The sequence below is a fragment of the Microtus oregoni genome, unplaced genomic scaffold, assembly GCF_018167655.1.
Source record: "Microtus oregoni isolate MIOR12 unplaced genomic scaffold, Mior012 000005F_ref0000423, whole genome shotgun sequence".
Taxonomy (NCBI): Eukaryota; Metazoa; Chordata; class Mammalia; order Rodentia; family Cricetidae; genus Microtus; species Microtus oregoni.
In genome coordinates, this window is record NW_024543064.1 from 494,027 (window position 1) to 510,891 (window position 16,865).

Sequence of the window (16,865 nt, forward strand, 5' to 3'; positions counted from 1 at the left end):
ATCAGAAACAACAGGCTTTAGCACAATGCATGCATAAACACAAGCAGACCTCTCAACCCAGCCAGGCATAAAGAGTGATAAGGGAGGACTGTCTCTGCCAGCACAGCAGCCTCAGCTGACCCTCCCACTTGGCTGCCTCCTGCCCACCTTCCTCTGTAACCGTCATGGGATGGGGGCTGAGCAACTGCCTCCTCTCCAGGCCCAGCCTCTGCTCCCCTATGAAAACACTTAGCGCTTTCCTACTTCTCCCTTGTTCTCCCGATTTCCAGACCCATTGCCCTCCCATCACTTGCCCCTCCCTTGGTCTCTGCCCTCTTACCACCACCACCACCACCACCATCAACCCTCTCCAAGCTTCTACCTCTACCCTAAGCTGCTCTGGCCCGTTTGTACATCTCGCATCCTGGTCTTAATCCACCCCAGCCTTTTTGCTCCCAACTGCGACTCCCTGTGGACGCTAAAGTCCCCAGAGACATCTTCCTTTGTCTCTGCTCACCGCCCCCGCCCCCTCGGCTTCCCTCGCCCCTCATTCACTGCCCCAACCCAGCGAGGACAAGAGCCGCCGCCGCCGCCGCCGCCACCGCCACCGCCGCTGCTGCCGCTGCTGCTGCCGCCGCCGCCGCCACCACCACTGCTACTGCTACTGGAGGTGGGCAGGCGCCTCCGTGATTCTTTATTCTCGCTTCAAAGCCAAGCGGTTGCTCCTCCCGCTGCTGCCATCGTGCTCCCGCCTCTGCTAGGCAGGAGCAGACAGGCCCTGCACCGGCACCCGTGGTCTCTGGGGCCTTCCCTGCATTTCAGACTCCAGAGGCTACAGAGGACAGCACTGGCTAGTGGGCGGAAGAATTGTAGCCAACAGGGGTTGCCTTGGCTCTCCATCTTCGTTTGCCTGCTTCTGAGCTCACATTTGGGATTTCTACTTGGAGAGAATTCTGCTTATCTCCCACCATGATCCTGGAGGGCTGGGGAGGGCCTGGTGCTCCCCCAGCCATAACTGGCTAAACTTTGAGATCACAGCTGCCGTCTGCTGCTCCAGGGCACCCAGCATGGGGGGAGTAGCTCCGAAGAGGCCTAAGGGCACTCCATAAGGACCCCCACACCCAGGAAGTGGGCTAGAGCTGTATCATGCCTCCTCTACCACTGGAACACAGACCCAGGCAGCAGCCTGGTGCTTCCCTGCTGGTTCGGTACTTCATGATCCCCTGCAACATCTGCTTGATCTTGTTGGCTACTTCCACGCTGGGCTTTGCAGTGCTACTTTTCCTCAGCAACTGTACGTGGCTGCTGGATGTACCCCTGTTCTGCTCACTGAGCCCCTCATCTCAGTTACCAAGGGTTTCAGGGCAGGCAGGGTCATATCAAATCCAGGGGTTGTTGCAGATGGGGTACCTTTTCCTTCTGGATACTGGATAGGTCACACTAAATTCCAGGGCCTCTTATAACCTAGTCTTAGACTTCTGATGGTGCAGACCTTCGACCTGAGTTGAAGAAAACTGTGGGAGTAGGCAAAGACGCAACAGTGCTGGGATTGGGAGTAGGGGCAAGAACTGGATTTACCCAGAGAAAGCAGGTGACTGTGAAGTTCAAGGGGCAGAGAAAAGTCCAGGGCCTTTCTGTCTGTTCTGCATTGGTCAGTGACCTTCTGAGCGTTGGTGATTATAACTAGAACCTTGAGGAGTGAGTGGGCACTGTACCTGCTCAAAGAAGCTTAACTTTTTTTTCCCCTTCTAGACAAACCTGGAACCCACTTCACAGCAGCGCCTCCTATGCCTCCTGATGGTGAGTAGCAGTGGTGGGGCAGGTGGTTGGCATACTGATAAAATGGGGGTGAAAATGGACAGGGTTGCCGGGATTAGGGCTGTCTTTTAGTGTGTACACCAGGTGTAACTGGAGCGGGAAGCTGGACAAGGGAACTTGGATCCCTTCCAGGGACTCCACGGGGGCCTTTAGGTGATGGCCAATACTCCTGAGCAGGGCCAGTCTTAGAACCTACGAGTGGAGGGATGATGTCAGAGGATTTGTGTGAGGTCTGGATGGAGCTCTGCTGAAGTCAGTCTGTTTGTGGAGGGATTCCTTTCCTTTGTCTTTTTTCCTATTCAGGAAAGGGTGGGGCTGGAAACAGAGAGAAGCACAGAAGGGAAAGTGGGTTGGGTAGTGGGGGGGAGGGCTCAGTAAAGCCAGTGACAGCTGGAAGGGCCTAGGTTTGCCCCTGGGGTGGGGGAGGAAGCGAATGGTGGAAGAGGCAGGCTGACCTTTCTTACGGCGTTGTGGGTTGGGGCCAGCCCTCCCAGAGGGGCTGCTAATACGTAGGCTTCTGTAACTAAGCTAATGATAAAGAGAAGAGGAATTGACCATGTTACAAAGAAAGCAGAGACTAGTAGGGATAGACTGTATCTCAGCTGGCCCAGCCTGGCTCCTTACTGCAAGTGGGGTACAGTTCCCAGCTCTGTCCTTGTTGCCTGCCACCCCATCAACTGTGCTGCCTGGGCACCCCACTAGTTTTTATTGAAATCATATGTCTGGTGTTATCTCATGTATGACAAAGCCGTGGTTCCTGGAGTTTTTGATTTGGGGTCAGCGGCTAAGACAGAATCTCTAAATAGCCCTGGCTGTCCTGGAACTCACTTTGTAGACCAGGCTAGCCTCATATTCATGGAGGTCTACCTGCCTATGCCTCTCAAGTCCTGGGATTAAAGGCACATGCTACCATGCCCAGCCATGGTTTCTCTTTTGACCAGAATATGGGTTATGGGAACATCAAGGAATTCTAGGATTGGGGTGTGGGTGTCATTCTGAGAATAGACCTGTTGTTCTCTTTCTAGGAAGCAGCCCTGGGTTACATAGATAGTCAGGGTCACTTCCTGGGTCTTGAGAGTAGTGGAGGTATCCTGGCGCTGGCAGGGCCTCCCTCCTTCTGTCCTATACTGGGAAGTCAGGGCTCTCTGGGGGCCTCAACCACATGTAAAACCAGGTAGGCAGTTTCCCTGGGAATGGGGAGCCCAGGCATCCAAAAGTTGGAACTTGATACAGCTGCAGGATATCAGAGGGTCTCTCCTCCCTTTTGATGGCCAAATGGGGAAAGGCCATCTATAAACAACTACCCTTTATTCCTTGAGTATATAGTGTTGGCAGACAATAGGCTTTGGGCCTAGTTGGCCAATGTTGGGGTATAATAGAAATGGAGTCTTGTAGTGAGTGATGGGTGCTTCTGACCTAATCCTGGTCTCTTCTTGTGGGCCCAAGTCTTAGTCCCTGACACCAGTGTCTTTCCTTGGGCTGCTCTCCCAAGATCTGGAAGCCCAGACTGGGTTGTGGTGTGGTGAGGCTGTGCCCCCAGGTGGGAAGTTATTATTAAGGCAATAGGACCACTGTGCGCTCTGTGACCTTCACTATTATTAGAGGTTGGTGGGTGAGTAAGCAGGCTGCCTGTTGAACTGGGAAGCAGGAGGAAGTGACTCTCACTTCTCCTCATTTTTAAAAGCGGACCACATCACTACCAGTGGGGAGGGCTGCTAGTAGGTAGAATGTGTCCTTCAGTATGGTGCATGAGGTTAGGTCTGAGTGTTATCGACTAGGGGCAAGAGGCCTAGCACTGTCTACATTCAAGATAGGGTCAGGAGGGACGAGATCTTCCTTCTTGGTGATTTCAGCTTCTTCTGAAAGCCCCAAACTGCCAGAGGTCTTCTTTCCCTTACATAAACTGCATTCCCCACAATGGTACGCGCAGGCCCCTTATTGATATCCAGCATTTACTTTGTACACTTTAGACACAGGCCATGGCTCATGGGCATCCATCTGTTCCATCTCCAACCTACCAAAGACTAGGAGCGAAGTTAAATTTACTCTCTACCACTGTGGTAGGAAGTGAATGCTTTGTCCTAGCGTCAGGATATGAACTCTACAGTGGTAGAGTGTGGAGTGAGGGAAACTGTTCTCCCATAAAGGAAAGTTCTAGGAGCCTTCCAGGTTGAGCATGTGCGTTGGCTTCTGTCAATTGTAGGATGTAGGTGCTTATGTGTTTGGGGTGAGATTAGCCATGTGAATAATTAAATACGGATCTTCCCATGAGATTTGGGCACAAACAGACTGTGATTCGAGGACTCGTGGGTGTGTGGACCTAGCAGTGACTTCTGGCCAGCCTGCCTCTGAATATCCTTCCTCTGGTCTAAACTCAGTATGCAGGGGAATGTTATGTGGCTTTGGTGCTGTATGTGAGCCCAGTGTCGAGGAACCAGGCCAGGCCTCCTGTGTGTGCAAGAAGAATGTCTGCCCCACTACTGTGGCTCCTGTGTGTGGCTCGGATGCTTCCACCTATAGCAATGAGTGTGAGCTACAGCGCGCACAGTGCAACCAGCAACGGCGCATTCGCCTGCTTCGCCAAGGACCATGCGGTAAGTGAGTGTGGGCGTGGGGGAGGGCAGTGGAAAATCAACATGACATCACCTGTAAACCCACAGGGTCCCGGAACCCCTGTGCCAATGTGACCTGCAGTTTCGGTAGTACCTGTGTACCCTCAGCCGATGGACAGACTGCCTCATGCCTGTGTCCCACTTCCTGCTTTGGGGCCCCTGATGGGACTGTGTGTGGCAGTGATGGTATTGACTACCGTAGTGAGTGCCAGCTGCTACGCCATGCTTGTGCCCGCCAGGAGCACATCTTCAAGAAGTTTGATGGCCCTTGTGGTAAGCAAAGCACTATGCATTGCTTCTCCCACACATGACTCTCCTATGTGCGCTGGTGACAGCCCCTCATTTCTACCTTCGGACCCTAGACCCCTGCCAGGGCAGCTTGTCAGACCCGAACCACATCTGTCGTGTGAACCCGCGTACACGGCTCCCAGAGATGCTTCTGCGGCCAGAGAGTTGCCCTGCCAAGCACACACCTATCTGTGGAGATGATGGAGTCACCTATGAAAATGACTGTGTCATGGGCCGTATTGGTGCAACCCGTGGCCTGCTCCTCCAGAAAGTACGCTCTGGCCAGTGCCAGACTCGAGGTTCGTGCTCCCAGGGGACTGATCCAGCCCTGCCACTGTGCCTCATTAGGGCTCACTCCTGCATACTCCATGTCCCTACTCACCATGTCAGGTGCCCGTGAGGACTCCGTACATAGTAGACAGCTGGCCGATGTGATCTCCTTTCCCGTTCCCAGACCAGTGCCCAGAGACCTGCCAGTTCAACTCTGTATGCCTGTCCCGCCGTGGCCGTCCTCACTGCTCCTGTGATCGTGTCATCTGTGATGGGGCTTACAGGCCCGTGTGTGCTCAGGATGGCCACACATATGACAATGACTGCTGGCGCCAACAGGCTGAGTGTCGGCAACAGCATGCCATTCCCCCCAAGCACCAGGGCCCGTGTGGTGAGCAACTTGGGATCCAGCTGGGAGTAGCTGGTCTTGCATCATTCCTTGTCCCAATCATACACCATTTCCATTCCTTGTCATGTACCTCCTGGAGTCCTGGGGGTCACTTGGGGGGGGGGTGGTTGCTGGCATGTGGAGGCTGTGAGGAGGGGAACCGGGGAACCTAAGAGATGGGACAAAGGCCGTGTGTACTTGGCCTTGCTACACCAGCAGGTCCTCTGGTCCATTATCATCAGTCTTGGGTGGGCAGGAGTGGATGTGGTGCTGGAGATTCCTTGTTCTGGGAACACAGTGCAGTCCCAAGCCTCGTAGATGTTGATTGTAATTTGGGATTTGAGGGACCAGTGGAGAGGGTAGAGGAAATTGGGCAGTGGCCCGCAGGTCCCATTGGGGCTGTGGGCTTCTATGGCCCTGCCTGCCTCTGCTGTCTGTCTTGGTCAGTCTTCTGTCCATCTTTCTTTCTGCATCTATCTCTTCTTGGTCCTTCCTTCCCTCTCGGCTCCGACTCTTGTGTCTTCCAGCCTGATCTGCTGGCAGGATGAGGTGACGCGCCTGCCCGCCAGGAGCCCACAGCCTGAGGTCTGCCCCCGGCGCGGCTGGGGGGAGTGGCTTGCTACTGCCTGGCCTTCTGGTCCTCAGAGCAAGTTGACAGACACCCTCTTCCCTGTGTAGTCTGTGATTGTGGGGTACAGGGTTTTCCCATCCATGGGGGAAAAGTTTCAACCCCATGTGCATGATATCCCAGGGCTGCTGGTGGTCCAGGGTCAGTGACCTGCAATGGACAGTCAGAAACTCATATGTCCCCATCCATCTCTGTTGTGTGTCTGTCCCTTTCTCTGCTGTGTCCTGTGCATCTAGGTCTTCCTCCACCATTCCCACCCTGAAGAGGGGCTGTTGCATGGGAGTGGGCTTTGTCCACATCTGGAGAAGAATGTGGACTGAGTACCACCTCCTCCCCAGACCAGACTCCATCCCCATGCCATGGAGTGCAGTGTGCATTTGGGGCAGTATGCACAGTGAAGAACGGGGAAGCTGTGTGCGAGTGCCAGCAGGTGTGTTCCGGTATCTATGATCCCGTGTGCGGCAGCGACAATGTCACTTACGGCAGCGTGTGCGAGCTGGAATCCATGGCCTGTGCCCTCAGGAGGGAAATCCGGGTGGCCCGCAGAGGACCCTGTGGTCAGTGGTGGGCAAGTGGGTTGGGTTGGGAAGAGGCTTTTGGTCAACGTGGTGATAGAGCTTCCTCCCCAGACCGATGCGGGCAGTGCCGTTTTGGATCCCTGTGCGAGATGGAGACTGGACGCTGTGTGTGCCCCTCTGAGTGTGTGGCCTCAGCCCAGCCTGTATGTGGTTCCGATGGACACACCTATGCTAGTGAATGTGAGCTGCATGTCCACGCCTGTACACACCAGATCAGCTTACATGTGGCCTCAGCCGGACACTGCCGTGAGTGGAGCCAGAAGGGATAAGCTCCCATGATTCCATCCATCAGGGACTCATGCTTACTCCTGTTTTTACCATCTCCTGTAGAGACCTGTGGAGACACAGTTTGTGCCTTTGGGGCTGTGTGCTCAGCTGGACAGTGTGTGTGTCCCCGTTGTGAGCACCCCCCACCCGGCCCTGTGTGCGGCAGTGATGGCGTCACCTACCCCAGTGCCTGTGAGCTACGAGAAGCTGCCTGTCAGCAGCAGGTACAAATAGAAGAGGCCCGTGCAGGGCCATGTGAGCAGGGTAAGCTCAGGTGACTAGTGTGAACCCCTAGACCTCAGTCTCTGATGGAGACCTCATAGGTGACTGCTCTTATTTCCTGCAGCTGAGTGTGGCTCAGGGGGCTCCGGTTCTGGGGAAGACAATGAGTGTGAGCAGGAGCTGTGCCGGCAGCGTGGTGGTATCTGGGATGAGGACTCGGAGGATGGGCCATGTGTCTGCGACTTCAGCTGCCAGAGTGTTCTTAGAAGCCCAGTGAGTAACACAGCTTTCCATGGCTCCAGGGTAGATGCACTGAGGAGAGGGTCAAGGCTGCCCTCATTGACCCCATTCCTCTAGGTGTGTGGCTCAGATGGGATCACCTATAACACTGAGTGTGACCTGAAGAAGGCCAGGTGTGAATCACAGCAAGAACTGTATGTTACTGCTCAGGGAGCCTGCCGTGGTGAGTAGCTGTGCCAAACACATTCGGCATGTAATGGCATGTTCTATGCATTTGTGCTTCTGTTTCACTGTGTGTACATGTTCTATGGTGCGTGACAGAGACTTAAGGCTATGGGCGTGCTCACGTTCTGTGGTGACTTGTATTATTCTTGTTGATGATGACGGTAGCTTTGTCTTTTGTTTTTTAATTATTTATTTATTTTGGTTTTCTTTTTGCTGTTGTTATTTATTTATTTATTTTGAGGCAGAGTCTCTCTACATAGATAGCCTTAGCTGTTCTGGAACTAGTTATGTAGACCAGGCTGGCCTTGAATTCATAGATCTGCCTGCTTTCTGCTCCTTGGATACTAGGATTAAAGGTGTGCACCAAACACTCATTTCTGTGAGCCAGATTAGGATTCTAAATGTGAGGCCACAGGGAATTAGAGGGTTACCACTAGGCACTTTCGCTCTTATAGAAAAGAGATTGAAGACAGGCTGGGAAGGGGAGTGCTTGCCTTTGAGATTTCTGAGTTCCAGACTAGCCTACAGAGTGAGTTCCAGGACAGCCAGGGCTACACAGAGAACTCCTGTGTTGAAATGGAGGGAGGAAGGGAGAGAGGGAGGGAGGGAGGGAGGGAGGGAGGGAGGGAGGGAAGGAAGGAAGGAGACTGTGCTGATTTATGTTTGTGCATATACACGTGTATATGCACAGGAATAAATAATGTTTTGAGGAATATAGTGAATGCGTATAAATGTGTCTTCATTTATGTGTACTCTTATATCTTTATTATGTGTTTGAGACTCCAGTAATGTATGTGTACATGGGGGTATGTATGTGGCTTCTTACGTTTTGTGGGTTTCAGGTTCTACATTTACTTAGTCTTTATATGTGATATGTGATTTCACCTATGACAGCCCCAGATTTTGGGTTCCCAGTGGGAACTGATGTCAAGAAGGATGACTCATGTGGCAGGAATCACTGAGACAAAATAATTGAGTTTAGGATAAACATCTAGCACATCAAATCTGAATTCTGTACACCTCTCCTCAGGTCCTACCTTGGCTCCACTGCTACCTATGGCCCTTCCCCACTGTGCCCAAACCCCCTATGGCTGCTGCCAAGACAATGTCACTGCTGCCCAGGGTGTAGGCTTCGCTGGCTGTCCCAGTGAGTACCTGAACCTGGTCTGACCATGGTCTGACAGAGCTGAACGTCTTCCCTGACCGGTGCTTTCTCCTCTTGTAGGCACCTGCCATTGCAACCCACATGGCTCCTACAGTGGTACCTGTGACCCAGCCACAGGCCAGTGCTCCTGCCGACCAGGTGTGGGAGGCCTCAGGTGTGATCGCTGTGAGCCTGGCTTCTGGAACTTCCGTGGCATTGTCACTGATGGTCACAGTGGTTGCACTCGTGAGTAACAGAGCCCCAAGCACTCCTGCCTGTCCACCCCATTGCTGCTCATATCTTGGCCTGACCAATACCTGGTAGGGCTCTGGGGCGGCAGGTGTGAGGGGGGCTACTAAACTGTAGATTCTTCCCTCTCACTGCCGCAGCCTGCAGCTGTGACCCTCGGGGTGCTGTGAGAGATGACTGTGAGCAGATGACTGGACTGTGTTCCTGTAGGCCTGGTGTGGCTGGTCCCAAGTGTGGGCAATGTCCAGATGGTCAAGCCCTGGGCCAGATTGGCTGTGAAGCAGGTGAGGACCAGGACTGGTGCTGACCCCAGGACTTCCTATGCTGAGGGTGGGAGTTCTTGAGTTGGAAGGGATCTTTTCTGCCTACTGCAGATTCCACGACACCTGTGACTTGTGTGGAGATGCACTGTGAGTTTGGTGCCTCCTGCGTAGAGGAGGCCGGGTTTGCCCACTGTGTCTGCCCAACCCTCACGTGCCCAGAGGCTAACTCTACCAAGGTAAGGACTGAAATATGTGGAGAGCGGTGGGGGTGAGGAGACCTTTCCCGAGCATCCTTTCCCTGCACCCCAGGTCTGTGGATCAGATGGTGTCACATATGGCAATGAGTGCCAGTTGAAAACTATTGCCTGTCGTCAGGGTCTGGACATCTTCACTCAGAGTCTTGGCCCGTGCCAGGGTAAGGACATGGAGCAACTACCTAGAACAAACCAGGACTTGACTGTCCTGACTCCAGCCCCTAACATCCCTCTGTTTACAGAGATCATTGCTCCTGAAACTCCCCCAGCGTCTGCATCTATGACTACCCCGAGTCATGTCCTGAGCCAGGCACTGCCATCCCCCAACAGCGACCTTCCTCTGGCTCCCAGTAGTACCACCCGTGATTGGCCCACCCCACTACCCACATCACGACCTCAGACCACAGTCAGCATCCCCAGGAGCACTCCATGGCCTGTGCTGACTGTGCCTCCATTAGCATCCACCGATGTAACCGGTCTCACCACATCAATCTTCAGTGAATCTGGCAGCGCCGATGGGAGTGGCGATGAGGAGCTGAGCGGAGATGAGGAGGCCAGTGGGGGCGGGTCTGGGGGTGAGCAGGGCCTCAGGGGCATGTGGGCAGGTCTGAGGGTGCTGTGGGGGTAGAGCCCACGAGTGGCTCCTACCCAGGGCCGTGCTTAGACTACATTTCCCCAGGACTCGAGCCCCCCGTGGGCAACATTGTGGTGACCCATGGGCCACCAATTGAGAGGGCTTCCTGCTACAATTCACCTTTGGGCTGCTGTTCAGATGGCAAGACACCCTCACTGGACTCAGAAGGCTCCAACTGTCCTGGTAAGTGGAGAACGGGGAAGGGGGTGAGCTTGGGATGGTGCAGACATACCAGGAGTACAGTCTTCATCTTGTGACAACAGGTTATAATATTCTGGCTTCAGCACTTGAGTGCGTGTGTGTGTGTGGGGGGGGGGTTGGAGATTTGGCACACATGTGCGTTCTGGTCTCAACCACTGACTATGAGATTATGCCAAGGACCCTATACCTAACCCATCTTTCTCCTTGCAAGCCAGCTTGGGGCGCCTGCTCCTAGGAATTGCCTGGTAACTGACACCAGCCCTACCCTGGGGTCCCCACTCACTAACCCCATGATCATCTGACTAACAACCCTGCTTTGTACCCCACATGGCTTGCTGTGGAGCTTGCTTCTGTGGCTGCCTAGGAGGCTAGATGGTATTGGCAGGGCCTCACTGCCCCTCCCCCACAGCTACCAAGGCATTCCAGGGAGTGCTGGAGCTTGAGGGGGTCGAGGGACAGGAGCTGTTCTACACACCTGAGATGGCTGACCCCAAGTCAGAGTTGTTTGGGGAGACCGCAAGGAGCATTGAAAGCACGGTATGAGGGTTTGTGGGGTATCCATTTAGGACAGACCCAGATGACTGACTGAACTGAATCGATCGTAATTGGGTTTAGACAGTACCTACTGCCCTCACCCATTACCTGTCCACAGCTGGACCACCTGTTCCGGAATTCAGATGTCAAGAAGGACTTCTGGAGTGTCCACCTACGGGACCTGGGGCCTGGCAAATTAGTCCGTGCCATTGTGGACGTTCACTTTGATCCTAGTAAGCCCCTGTTGACCTCATGGGAGGTGTTGGGTATGGGCTAAGTGGAGCCAGGCCATGCTCAGGGCCCTGTTCTTCTTAGCCACAGCCTTCCAGGCACCAGATGTGGGCCAGGCCCTGCTTCGACAGATCCAAGTATCCAGACCATGGGCCCTGGCAGTGAGGAGGCCTCTGCAAGATCACGTGCGGTTCCTAGACTTTGGTGAGTGCCTGTCCTGCCTTCTCTAGCCTCTGTACCTCAGTGTGCTCTTCACACCTACCTAACATTTATCCTTCCTGCAGACTGGTTTCCCACCTTCTTTACGGGAGCTGCCACGGCCAGAGCCACCACCGTGAGCCGACTGTTTGCTTCCGTCACCCCACGAGTTTACCCCAGTCACACCAGCTGGCCTGTTGGCAGAACCACAGCACCAGTAACCACACGCCGACCTCCTACAGTTGCCCCCAGCACTCACCGACCTCGGACCCCAGGCCCTCAACAGCCCCCACACAAGCCCTGTGATTCCCAACCTTGTCTCCATGGAGGCACCTGCCAGGACCAGGGTTCTGGCAAGGGCTTCACCTGCAGCTGCACTGCAGGCAGGGGTGGCACTGTCTGTGAGGAGGGTAAGGCTGCTCGATGCTGGAGGGCTCGGGGATTAGGCTAGAGGGTGAAGCCGAGTGTCAGGCGCTCCTCTAGCTCAGCTCTATCTGTTCCCTGCAGTACAATTCCCCTCTGTTCCTGCTTTCGAGGGCCACTCCTTCTTGGCCTTCCCCACCCTCCGGGCCTACCACACGCTGCGCCTGGCACTGGAATTCCGGGCGCTGGAGACTGAGGGACTGCTCCTCTACAATGGCAATGCACACGGCAAGGACTTCCTGGCTCTGGCTCTGCTGGATGGGCATGTACAGTTCAGGTGGGCATGGCTTCTGTAGGTGGCCGAGAGCAATTCAGACCTGAATCTACAGGGTGTGAAGTCTTGGGTGAAGTGACGTAGGCCTGGACCAACTTCCTAAGCACCTGTTCCCATGCCCAGGTTTGACACAGGCTCAGGGCCAGGAATATTAACCAGCTCAGTGCCAGTGGAACCAGGACGATGGCACCGCCTAGAATTGTCACGGCATTGGCGGCAGGGCACACTTTCTGTGGATGGCGAGACTCCTGTTGTGGGCGAAAGTCCCAGTGGCACTGATGGCCTCAACTTGGACACGTACCTCTATGTGGGTGGTGTCCCGGAAGAACAGGCTACCATGTGAGCAGGAATAGGCTGGGACTGACGGGGCCCCTGGTCTCTGGCTCTGGGTAACAGGAATGGGGTGGATTTTAGCTCTAACTTTGACCTCAACCCAGCCTCTGACCTTCCACCGGTTCCTGCTGTGTTATCTGTGGTAGCAAGCCTTTGACGGAACCTCTGAAGATGGCTACCCTTGACACTTGACCCTCACCCCTACCTCCTGATTCTGTCTTGTTTATGGAAATGACCACCCTGTGAACACAGTAGGCGTAGGGGCACCCCCGATCCCTAGCCCTAGTTTAGGGAGCGTGTTAGTATTACAGCTGATAATGAAAGGCTGCCTCTGACTCTGACCCCTCCTGGTGTCAGGGTGCTTGACCGGACCTCTGTGGGCATCGGCCTGAAAGGATGCATCCGTGTACTGGACATCAACAACCAGCAGCTAGAGCTTAGCAACTGGCAGGAAGCCGTGGTCTTAAGCTCGGGTGTGGGAGAATGTGGAGACCATCCCTGCTTGCCTAACCCCTGCCATGGAGGGGCTATGTGCCAGGCACTGGAGGCTGGCATGTTCCTCTGCCAGTGCCCACCTGACCGCTTTGGTGAGAACTAGCCTGGTACCTGGGCAGGTATCTAGGTGTTGTGGGAAGAGTCTCATGTTTCCCTGGAACCCCTACCCAATCTCCCTTCAGGCCCGACTTGTGCAGATGAAAAGAACCCCTGCCAGCCAAACCCATGCCACGGGGCAGCTCCCTGTCGTGTGCTTTCCAGGGGCGGGGCCAAGTGTGAGTGCCCCCTGGGACGCAGAGGTGCCTTCTGCCAGACGGGTAAGGTCAAGGAGATGCTGGGGAAAGATGACGGTCAATTCCTGGGTTGATTTGGGGTCAGGTGTACCATCCAGTTAGTAGGGAAACCAGAGCCTGCAATCCTGTCTGACATCTGTTTGGCCCTTTATAGTCCTGGAGACTGGTGCTGACTCCCGGCCCTTCCTGGCTGACTTTAGTGGCTTCTCCTACCTGGAACTAAAAGGCTTGCACACCTTCGAGAGAGACCTGGGGTTAGTAGGGCAGGAAGGTTAAGGGAAGGGAGCCAGCCTGATGAGGAGACAGTGATACCCTCTCACAACCCCACATGACCCCAGGGAGAAGATGGCGCTGGAGGTGGTGTTCTTGGCTCGTGGGGCCAGTGGCTTGCTCCTCTACAATGGGCAAAAGACAGATGGCAAGGGGGACTTTGTGTCCCTGGCCCTGCATAACCAGCACCTGGAGTTCCGCTATGACCTCGGCAAAGGGGCTGCGGTCATCAGGTGGGCCTATATATGGTAACTAGACTGGGCATTAGCCAAGGTTGTCTCTGAACCATCTGCATAGATCACAGGGAGGACCTAAAAGACTACCCTGAGGCTGGGATGTCAGTGTGTATATTAGGGATGTGAGCAGAGCCCAGAACCTATCCATACCTCTTTGCAGGAGCAAGGAGCCGATAGCCCTGGGCACCTGGATCAGGGTATCCCTGGAACGAAATGGCCGCAAGGGTGCCCTTCGAGTGGGTGATGGGCCCCGTGTGCTAGGGGAGTCTCCGGTGAGTATCCAGTGCATGAGGAAGGCCCAGATCTCCCACACCCTATCGCCACCACCTCCCTTCCTCCTCCCTCGGGGCTCGTAGCCCCCGATAGCCACGTCTCACATAACTGTTTTCTCTGTCTGCCCTGTGCTTCAATCTGTCTCCTTTCTGCCCCCACTGCTCTCTGGCTCTTGCTCTGCAACCCCCCCACCTGCTCTCCGGATGTCAGAAATCCCGCAAGGTACTGTTGGCCTCTTACCCAACTCACCATCTCTTGTACCCATTCCTAGAGTAGCACTTTCCCACTAAGATTCACGTCTGCCATTTCTGTGTGATTAATGCTGCCTCCTAGATAGTGAGGGGGTAGATGTGGGGCATCAAGAAAATGGGCGTATTGACCTGGGTCTTGGCCTACTCTGGCCCAGTGGGTGGATCATTTGTGACCTTTTACCCCATGCCTCCTATAGGTGCCTCATACCATGCTCAACCTCAAGGAGCCCCTCTATGTCGGAGGAGCTCCTGACTTCAGCAAGCTGGCCCGGGGAGCTGCAGTGTCTTCTGGCTTCGATGGAGCCATCCAGCTGGTATGGGGGCGAGTACCAGCCAGGGTTCTCCACGGTACAACAGAGGAGGGCCACTCTATATGTGGATTCTGTCCTGGGTGAGGGCTGTCTCATCAGAGAAAGGAGCAGATGTGATAGATAACGGCACTCCCTCTCCTCCTCAGGTGTCTCTAAGTGGCCACCAGCTGCTGACTCGGGAGCATGTATTGCAGGCCGTGGACGTCTCCCCTTTTACAGACCACCCTTGTACCCAGGCCTCGGGCAACCCCTGCCTTAATGGGGGTTCATGTATCCCGAGGGAAGCCACTTACGAATGCCTGTGTTCTGGGGGCTTCTCTGGGCTGCACTGCGAGAAGGGTGAGCACTGGCAGCCCAGGGCTGAGACGTGACATGGCCTGGAGATCTCATCTGAGGCCCATTTCATCCCATCTGTCTCCCAGGGCTAGTTGAGAAGTCAGTGGGGGACCTAGAAACGCTGGCCTTTGACGGGCGGACCTACGTCGAATACCTCAATGCCGTGACTGAGAGGTAACATGCAGTCAGGAGCCAGGCACTCTCTCTGCCCTCGGCTGTCTTGTCTGGTCCTGTTCGTGCATGCCATTCCGGGTAGAGGTGTTAGATTCTCCATACCCCTCTCAGCTCTGGCCAGGAGGGAAGGCCCAGGATCTACCCTACCCCCTTCATTCTCACTATCTCTGTCTCTTTGTTTGCAAGCGAGCTGACCAATGAGATTCCACCGTAAGTAGGCCCTTGGCTCCACTCATACCTTGGCACTCACTCATATCCATGCTTTGCTCCCAGCATTACAATCTTGAGCCCCAGTAAAGGTGGAATTTCTACCGTGGGTGGAAGATGGGGTTGGGGCCTGTTTATATACCGTCAGGCCCAGCTTCCTACCTTGGAAATGGTCAGTCCTCTTCCTAGGATATACCTGCCAAGGGCCATCACCTACAACGGAGGCTCCAGTGCAAGTGTGATTTTGTGCTTGTATATATATGTATACACGTTTCTATGTGTAGTTATGTACTTGGGTGTGTATCTAATTTGTGGGTATATATGTTTGTATTATATCTATATATGCCTGTATGTGCGTGCAACATGCAAATGTGAATGTGTGTGTAGATATGTACACATGTATGCAAATGTGGGTGGGGTGTGTGTGTGTGTGTGTGTGTGTGTGTGACAGACACGATCATATATGTGCTAGGGCATTTCCGCGACTGCTGCCATCAGAAGACCCTTCATGTCCATCCCATATCACCATTGCCTCTCTCCTTGAACTACCCACTAGGGCATGTGCCCAACATAAGTGTTACATAAGGGTCACTGCCAAAACCCTTTGTGGGAAAGGCCATTGATCCCCCTGGAGTCATGCTTGCTCTTCCTGTCACCTGCACATGTTGACAAAGGGGATTTTGGCCTGCATTCAGCCTGTCTTGTCTCCTGCTTACTGCTTCCCTCTCTTCCTGCTTCTAAGCCCTGAAACTCTGGATTCCGGGGCCCTTTTCAGGTAAGCACATGGCAGTACCTGAGAGACCCAGCACATTACCTTGCCATGTGCCTGCCTCTTGTCTGCCACCTCTCCGATCAACTTTGTCTAGTTGATCGTGTCTTCCCTCTCTCCTTTGTCTCACTGTTGGTGTTGCCCCCCTGCCCACCCAGCTTGCCTGGGTCTGATCACCAGCTTCTGATCTCCATGGTAGTAGCTCAAGCTTTTGTGCTGTAACAACACCCACACCTACCCCACCTCCATTACCTACCAATCACCCTCCTGGAAGCCTCTGACCCGTCCTTTCACTTTTCAGCGAGAAGGCCTTACAGAGCAACCACTTTGAACTGAGCTTGCGCACCGAGGCCACGCAGGGGCTGGTACTGTGGAGTGGCAAAGCCACAGAACGTGCGGACTATGTGGCTCTAGCCATTGTGGACGGATACCTGCAGCTAAGCTATGACTTAGGTTCCCAGCCAGTTGTGCTACGCTCCACCGTGAAGGTCAACACCAACCGATGGCTTCGAGTCAGGGCTCACAGGTCAGTGGAGCCCACTGAGAATAACAGCGGGTAGTGATACCCAGTCACTCATGGTCACTAGTAGCCTGACTAGTGAGAAGGGGAGGAGGGAGCTACAAACAGACACAGGAGAAGCAATCAACCACTGTCCCCTGGGAGCCTGGGAAAATATACATGTCATTTCCAGAGTGTGGTATCTACAAGGCATGTGATAGAGAAAATGTGGGGCCTGGGTCCTAGAGAACGGAGGGAGGGAGGGGGCTCTTAACAGCTTTGCCCCACCCATCCCCTAGGGAACAGAGGGAAGGTTCTCTTCAGGTGGGCAACGAGGCCCCTGTGACTGGCTCTTCCCCATTGGGTGCCACACAACTGGACACAGATGGAGCCCTGTGGCTTGGTGAGTGTTTGGAGGTGGCAGGGGAGGAGATACCCAAGGGTCTCCAACTATATAAAGGATAGACTATCCTAGAGCTGACACCCATATCAACCCCA

The 16,865-nt window shown here is 54.4% G+C and overlaps 1 protein-coding gene across 11 annotated transcripts in view; it reads left to right on the forward strand.

The window, feature by feature from the left end:
- The window catches only part of LOC121448070 (agrin), a 29,589-nt gene that overhangs the window by 10,705 nt on the left and 2,019 nt on the right, over positions 1-16,865 (forward strand). Inside the window, exons 1-37 of one of the 11 annotated variants that reach the window (XM_041651714.1) lie at positions 568-1,273; positions 1,732-1,779; positions 4,176-4,391; positions 4,458-4,682; positions 4,772-4,996; positions 5,152-5,358; positions 6,322-6,540; positions 6,613-6,807; positions 6,892-7,092; positions 7,175-7,323; positions 7,408-7,513; positions 8,546-8,662; positions 8,741-8,905; positions 9,049-9,192; positions 9,283-9,407; positions 9,481-9,586; positions 9,668-10,000; positions 10,105-10,242; positions 10,670-10,797; positions 10,913-11,027; positions 11,110-11,229; positions 11,310-11,633; positions 11,707-11,923; positions 12,044-12,259; positions 12,611-12,840; positions 12,931-13,065; positions 13,196-13,295; positions 13,380-13,544; positions 13,708-13,819; positions 14,031-14,042; positions 14,269-14,385; positions 14,529-14,721; positions 14,805-14,892; positions 15,079-15,102; positions 15,842-15,874; positions 16,170-16,394; positions 16,667-16,770. In XM_041651714.1, coding sequence (XP_041507648.1) covers positions 1,126-1,273; positions 1,732-1,779; positions 4,176-4,391; positions 4,458-4,682; positions 4,772-4,996; positions 5,152-5,358; positions 6,322-6,540; positions 6,613-6,807; positions 6,892-7,092; positions 7,175-7,323; positions 7,408-7,513; positions 8,546-8,662; positions 8,741-8,905; positions 9,049-9,192; positions 9,283-9,407; positions 9,481-9,586; positions 9,668-10,000; positions 10,105-10,242; positions 10,670-10,797; positions 10,913-11,027; positions 11,110-11,229; positions 11,310-11,633; positions 11,707-11,923; positions 12,044-12,259; positions 12,611-12,840; positions 12,931-13,065; positions 13,196-13,295; positions 13,380-13,544; positions 13,708-13,819; positions 14,031-14,042; positions 14,269-14,385; positions 14,529-14,721; positions 14,805-14,892; positions 15,079-15,102; positions 15,842-15,874; positions 16,170-16,394; positions 16,667-16,770 — 5,725 coding nt within the window. In that variant the 5' untranslated portion in view covers positions 568-1,125. Of the gene's footprint in view, positions 1-567; positions 1,274-1,731; positions 1,780-4,175; positions 4,392-4,457; positions 4,683-4,771; positions 4,997-5,151; positions 5,359-6,321; positions 6,541-6,612; positions 6,808-6,891; positions 7,093-7,174; positions 7,324-7,407; positions 7,514-8,545; positions 8,663-8,740; positions 8,906-9,048; positions 9,193-9,282; positions 9,408-9,480; positions 9,587-9,667; positions 10,001-10,104; positions 10,243-10,669; positions 10,798-10,912; positions 11,028-11,109; positions 11,230-11,309; positions 11,634-11,706; positions 11,924-12,043; positions 12,260-12,610; positions 12,841-12,930; positions 13,066-13,195; positions 13,296-13,379; positions 13,545-13,707; positions 13,820-14,030; positions 14,043-14,268; positions 14,386-14,528; positions 14,722-14,804; positions 14,893-15,078; positions 15,103-15,841; positions 15,875-16,169; positions 16,395-16,666; positions 16,771-16,865 lie in introns of those variants that run through there. The other 10 variants (XM_041651715.1, XM_041651705.1, XM_041651708.1 and 7 more) reach the window with 10 other exon arrangements.